Consider the following 7031-nt stretch of genomic DNA (forward strand, 5'->3'; position numbering starts at 1 on the left):
TCTCGTCCTGAGAATGAATGAATTTTTAAAAACGCTATAACTTGGAGAATTTGATAAGATGTGGCATAACACAATGACTGACACCTGAACAAAAGGGGCATAAGGGGCAACTTTTTCACGCAGAGGGTGGTACGGGTATGGAATGAGCTGCCAGAGGGAGTGGTGGAGGATGGTACAATTCAGCATTTTAAAGGCATCTGGATGGGGATATGAATAGGAAGGGTTTGGAGGGATATGGGCCAAGTGCTGGCAGGTGGGACTAGATTGGGTTGGGATATCTGGTTGGCATGGATGGGTTGGACCGAAGGGTCTGTTTCCGTGCTGTACATGTCCATAACTCTATGATTGTATGTGTGAGAGACAGCAAGAGAATCTTTAAAGACACTTAGATAATAGATGAATAGGGAAGGGTTTGGAGGGGTATGTGCCAGGAGCAGGCAGGTGGGACTGGTTTAGTTTGGGATGATGGTCAGCACGGACTGGTTGGGCCGAAGGGTCTGTTTCTGTGCTGGCTGACTCTGAGAGAGACGGAATGAAAGAACAGGAGAGGTGGAGAAGAGAGGGAAGAGGAGAGAAAAAAAGTGAGATGGCGCGAAACAGAAAGAACAAGACAAACAATAAGAGAAAGAATGAGTGAGGGGAGAGAGAGAGAAATGGAGAAAAAAGAGAATCGAAAGGGGGGGGGGGGGGAAAGAATGAAAGACAAGAGATGGTAAGACCTAAAGGAGAGAAAGTTTGAGATTGAATTATAGAAAGTGAAAGAGGAAGACAACAAACAAACTGAAAAAATAAAGTTTTGTTTCATTTTCCCTGCAAAGAAGGAGTTGGTGTTTGATCAGGTACACTTAGAAAGAAACATATATGAAATCATTTGTGGGAAGACCGCAAAGTTTCAAAGCAGAAACTGCAGTTCTGAAATCTTCTAAATCCATTTATTTTGTTGCATCATGCTGGTTACATGGTGACGGGGGTGGGGGGGGGTGGAACAAGAGGTTTAAACTGGCAATGAGTCTGAAACTGGGAAGAATGAAGAGAGTCCAGTTGCCTGGGAGACCCTGGAAGAACATGAATGGAGCAGTGACAGGGGCTGTCCATCAAACAGGGCAAGCACCTGCAAAATACACAGGGAACACATAAAAACGCTGAGCCAAATCCCCACCCCTCCCCCACCCGCATCATTAATATTAATGGCTGGCTGCTCACACTCTGCATCTCAAAGGGACTATGAGAGCAGGAGACAATCACCCAAATAAAATCAGGACTGTAAATATTTTTCTTTGCAAATAAAAACTGTTGGGAAAAAGGAAGCCAGTTTCCAGCCTGGATTTTGCGACGAGGGAATTAGAACAGGGACCAGACTTCGGTCCAATCGCAAACTTTACAGTAAGCAGTGCCTCTGAGAGGGTCAGAATTGGAGAAGCTGACCATGAGCAAACCAGAGGTAACACTGTGCATTTTGATCACTCTCACACTCCCCTGCAGCTGAACGCCAAACTGCGGCACTGAGAGAACCCTCACTATGTAACAGCAAGGTACTGCAGATCAGAAACAAAAACCAAAACCAAAAGGGCTGGAGGAACTCATCAGTCTCTGTGGTGAGGGAGATAACATTTCCCAGCCCAATGTGACCCTTTCCTGGGTGGCCCTTAGTTTCGGTTTTTCACTGTAAGCTCCACAGGATTTCCCCCACATTTATCAGGAAAGGCATCATGTTGTTATAACATCCAGCCCTCTTAAAACGTCACCTGCTCTTATTGCCAGAGCTGAAAATGTGTTGCTGGAAAAGCGCAGCAGGTCAGGCAGCATCCAAGGAGCAGGAAAATCAGGCTCCTGTTCCTTGGATGCTGCCTGACCTGCTGCGCTTTTCCAGCAACACATTTGTCAGCTCTGATCTCCAGCATCTGCAGTCCTCACTTTCTCCTCTTATTGCCATAGACAGACACCGCACGCCCTGCTGTCCTCCTCTCACTGAGCCCCTACCCCCTGATAAAACCACAGTAAGACCACAATGTTCCAGTTGAAAGTGTTGCATTTGTGTAGCTCCTGTCATGACCACCAAATGCCTTCCAAGCAGCTTTGCGGCCAATGAGGTAATACTTTGAAGAAATGGTCTTGCAATGGATGGAACAAGAGTTGTATTTTTTTGGTAATAGCAAGCTCTGCAAACAACATTGCGACAATGAACCAGGTCAATTTTCAGTTTTGTTCATGGAGAAGTGAATATCGATGACATGACAGCAGGAAGTTACACCTTCCCCAGTACTGGCCCTCCAGTCGCCCTTTACTTCATTAGGGAGTATCTTGTAACAATAGCACCAAGTTCTGCTCTCCCCCACAGGTGGAGACATTTTAGTCATAGTCATAGAGTCACTAAGCACAGAAACAGACCCTTCACTCCAACCAGTCCATGCTGACCATAATCCCAAACTACAGGCCTGCGCTTGGCCCATCTCCCTCCAAACATTTCTTATTCACATACTGATCTAAATGTTTTTTAAACGCTGTAACTGTACCTAATTAGACTAGATTCCCTACAGTGTAGAAACAGGCCCTTCAGCTCAACCAGCCCACACCGACCCTCCAAATACTTTCCCACCCAGACCCATTTCCCTCTGACTAGCACCTAACACTACAGGCAATTTCCCATGGCCAATCCACCCTGACCTGCACATCTTTGGACTGTGGGAGGAAACCGGAGCACCCGGAGGAAACCCACGCAGACACGGGGAGAATGTGCAAACTCCACACAGACAGTCACCCGAAGGATTTCATAAACGTCTTCCCTATTGAACCTCCTTTATAATTTTAAAGACCTTTCTCAGGCCATGGTTTAGCCTCCTCTTTTCCTGAGGGAAGACTGGCAGTCTGTTCATGTCTTTCCCAATAGTAAAAACCTCCCTGTTCTGATGTTATTCTGATTGGACTTCCTTCAGTCTCTGCCCGTCAATCTCCCATTTACATGTTGCTTCAACATGGTCTTATGGGATCCCAGAGAGAGAACTTTACTCAGCAAGGTCCCAATTTCAGCTCAATTTCCGGGTAATGCCAGCAACAGTTCTTTTAAATTCACTCATGCGGTATGGACAACCTTTCTGGGTTATGTTCAGGTGCAGTAGGAGGCCATTCAGCCCCTCATATCTTTTCTCTTCATAAGATCACCCCCAACCCTACACCCTTCCCTAGCTCTTTAATCTCATTCAACTGCTTTGACTGTCCCGACCTCTGTAACCTGGTCCAGCCCTTTATGGACACAGGAACAGGGGGCCATTCAGCCCCTCGAATCAGTTACAAGAAGCAGCCCTTTCAGGAACAGGAGGCGGTTTTTCTGAATTTGGTCTGGCCCTCAATTCCTTCCATTCGATTGGTGGACCATGCCCCCGATTCTGGAATGCAACCATCTCACTTCTGAATGCTCCGACTGCCCACTGCAGAATCTTGCATTTGCGTAGCACCTGTTACACAGTAACACATCCCCAACTCAGGATTCTAAACCGACAGAGTTTGATACTGAGCCACATCAGAAAATACTCAGGGTAGTGACCAAAAGGTCAGTCATGAAGAGTGGACTTAACGGAGCGTCCGAAGGGAGCTCGAGAATTCCAAGGTTGAAGTTCCCAGGTCACTCATGGCCACCAATGGACATGGAGGACACTCAAGAGGCTGGAATTGAGGAGGCCTGACTCAGTGAGGGGCTGACCCCTGAATTCACCTGATCCCATACTCAGACCTCATACTGTAACTCATTCCAAGTCCCATTTATAAATTACCCTCTGCTTACAGACTACCAACCCAGCTAGATCGGATTTAAATTCTCACCTTTAGATCAGAATCACACCATGACCTCACGCTCAGCCCCACACCTGTCCCTATCGCTATGATCTCACCCAGCCCTACCTCTATAATCTCCTCGAGCCCTTACACTCCTCCCTATCTCAATAATCTCTCCCAGTCCCAACCCTCTCTATCTCAGCGATCTCTCCCAACCCTACCCCTCCCTTCATCTGTAAGTCCTTCCAGCCCCTATATCCCTCCCTATCTCTGTAACCCCCTCCAGCCCCTACACCCCCTCCCTATCTCTGTAACCCCCTCCAGCCCCTACACCCCTCCCTATCTCTGTGACCTCTCCAGCCCCCTACACCCCCTCCCTATCTCTGTAACCCCCTCCAGCCCCTACACCCCCTCCCTATCTCTGTAACCCCCTCCAGCCCCTACACCCCCTCCCTATCTCTGTCACCTCCTCCAGACCATACACCCCCTCACTATCTGTCATCCCCTCCAGCCCCTACACCCCCTCCCTATCTCTGTCACCCCCTCCAGCCCCTACACCCCCTCCCTATCTCTGTCACCCCCTCCAGTCCCTACACCCCCTCCCTATCTTTGTCACCTCCTCCAAACCATATACCCCCTCCCTATCTCTGTCACTCCTCCAGCTCCTATACCCCCTCCCTATCTCTGTAACTCCCACCATCCCCTACACCCCTCCCTATCCCTGTAACTCCCTCCATCCCCTACACCCCCTCCCTATCTCTGTAACCCCCTTCAGTCCCCAAACCCCTCCCTATCTCTGTAACCCCCTCCAGCCCCTACACCTCTTTGCATTTTTGTGTTCTTTTTATTCTGTCCCGTTGAGCTTTCCCTGTGTCTGTTGCTCCACCACTGCTTGGGATCCGGGGCTCTGGAATACCTTCCCGCTCCTTTCCCCATCCCACCCCACCCCACCCCACCCCACCCCTAAGAGGCTCCTTCACATAATCTGACCAACCTTTATGGTCGCCCCACCCCCCCAAACGTACCCCTGCACTGGGGACATTTAAACCACGAGTTCACCTTCCACCCCCCTGCGTACTGAAGCAAACCTCACGTTGCTAATTTGTAAAGGAGACTGAAGTTCCCCACTCTGCCCCCCCCAAAAAGACAAACAGAACAAGTTCCCTCTTTTGAAAATTGTCAGGGTGGCCTCTTTATAAATTGGTAAATCCAGCCAGGGCACTTGTTAAGATGTCCTGGGAGGCTTCTTGTCTGGGAGGGTTTTGTTTAGAAAGGAGGTAGAGAGAGAGAGAGACAGACAGACACAGAGAGAGAGAGAGAGAGAGAGAGACAGACAGACAGACAGACACAGAGAGAGAGAGAGAGACACAGAGAGAGAGAGACAGGCACAGAGAGGAAACTTGAGAGTTTGTGGATCCACCCCCTTGTTATGTTAATCCTGAAGCCTGACGTCATTGCATGGGTGGGTTTTAAGAGTCTGTTTGGCCAATGATTGGTTGCGGGGGGGGGAGGGGGGTGAGTTAACCGTATAATAAGCTGGGAGATGTGGTACCTGAACTTTTATTCCTTCCCAGTGCCACAGTGTCCCCACCCTCTCTCTCTCTGTGTGTGGCTGTCTTCCCTCCCTCTACGCGCGTGTGTGTCTGTCTGTCTCTCCCTCCGTGTGTGTCTGTCTGTCTGTCTCTCTTCCCCCTCACAGTGTGTGTGTGTCTCTGTCTCCCCCTCCCTCTGTGTGTGTGTGTGTGTCTCACCCCTCCCTGTGTGTGTCTCTGTCTCCCCCTCCCTGTGTGTCTCTGTCTCCCCCTCCCTGTGTGTGTCTCTGTCTCCCCCTCCCTGTGTGTGTCTCTGTCTCCCCCTCCCTGTGTGTGTGTCTCTGTCTCCCCCTCCCTGTGTGTCTCTCTCTCTCACACCCCGTGTGTGTGTGTGTGTGTGGGGAGGAGGGGGCCCCCCCGCTCCTGTGGGATCCTCCTGTGCAGATGTACAGCGGGCTGGGTCTGGAGCTGGAGCAGGAGGAGCTGGAGCTGAAGGTGCCCGCCGCCCTGGGGCCGCCGGGCAGCGCCAAGCTGGAGCTGGAGAAGGTGAAGCGGCCGATGAACGCCTTCATGGTGTGGTCCCGGGGCCAGAGGCGGAAGATGGCCCAGGACCACCCCAAGATGCACAACTCGGAGATCAGCAAGAGGCTGGGCGCCGAGTGGAAGCTGCTCAGCGACGCCGACAAGCGCCCGTTCATCGACGAGGCCAAGAGGCTGCGGGCCGTGCACATGAAGGACTACCCGGACTACAAGTACCGCCCGCGGAGGAAGAGCAAGGCGCTGCCCAGGAAGGACGCCGGCTTCACGCTGGGGGCGGCCGGCGGAGCGCTACTGGCGCCAGGACCCAGCGGAAGCCCCTACCCCTGGGGGGCGGGGCCGGCGGCGTTCCTGACCCCTGACCCGCTGCCGCCCGCATGCGCAGCACGCGGGGCCTACCCGGCGGCCGACGCCTCCTTGGCGCAGGCGCAAGGCTCCCCTCAGGCGGCGGCGGCCGTCGTCTCCTGTCAGGCCCCGTACCCGCCGCTGCAGCCCCGCTACGACCTGCCGTACGCCGCCGCCGCCGCCTCATCATCGCCATCATCGTCATCGTCAACATCGTCCACCCAGGCTTACCTGAACGGCTCGTCGCCCGTCTACAGCCTCGCCCCGCCGCCTTCTGCCTACGGCCGCCATCTTCACCAACCGCCGCCGCCGCCGTCCGCCATGTCCAAGCCGGCCGCCGGCACTGGCAGTGCGCAGGCGCGGGGGGCCCTGCCAGGGGAACTTCGGGACATGCTCAGTCTGTACATCCCCAGCGACGGCAGCCAGGAGGCGCTGCTGAGCCACAGGAGCTATCACCCCATCCCTCAGCACTACCAGAACATCCCATTGAATGGCACAGTGCCCCTCACTCACATCTAAACACAGGGGGGCGGGGGGGGGCAAAACAGAATGGCACAGTGCCCCTCACTCATCTAAACACTGGGGGGGGCAAAACAGAATGGCACAGTGCCCCTCACTCATCTAAACACTGGGGGGGGGGCAAAACAGAATGGCACAGTGCCCCTCACTCATCTAAACACTGGGGGGGGGGGCAAAACAGAATGGCACAGTGCCCCTCACTCATCTAAACACTGGGGGGGGCAAAACAGAATGGCACAGTGCCCCTCACTCACACCTAAACGCTGGGGGCTGGGGGGGGCAAAACAATGGCACAGTGCCCCTCACACACACCTAAACACAGGGGGGCTG

The 7031-nt window shown here is 52.9% G+C and overlaps 1 protein-coding gene across 1 annotated transcript; it reads left to right on the top strand.

Moving 5' to 3' along the window:
* Positions 1–5321: 5321 nt before the first annotated feature.
* On the top strand, positions 5322–6790 carry LOC132835242 (transcription factor Sox-3-A-like). Its single transcript, XM_060854624.1, has one exon. It carries the CDS (start codon positions 5745–5747, stop codon positions 6699–6701), a length of 957 nt encoding a protein of 318 aa, XP_060710607.1. The 5' UTR covers positions 5322–5744; the 3' UTR covers positions 6702–6790.
* Positions 6791–7031: the final 241 nt, after the last annotated feature.

Source organism: Hemiscyllium ocellatum, chromosome 44, assembly GCF_020745735.1.
Source record: "Hemiscyllium ocellatum isolate sHemOce1 chromosome 44, sHemOce1.pat.X.cur, whole genome shotgun sequence".
Classification (NCBI taxonomy): domain Eukaryota; kingdom Metazoa; phylum Chordata; class Chondrichthyes; order Orectolobiformes; family Hemiscylliidae; genus Hemiscyllium; species Hemiscyllium ocellatum.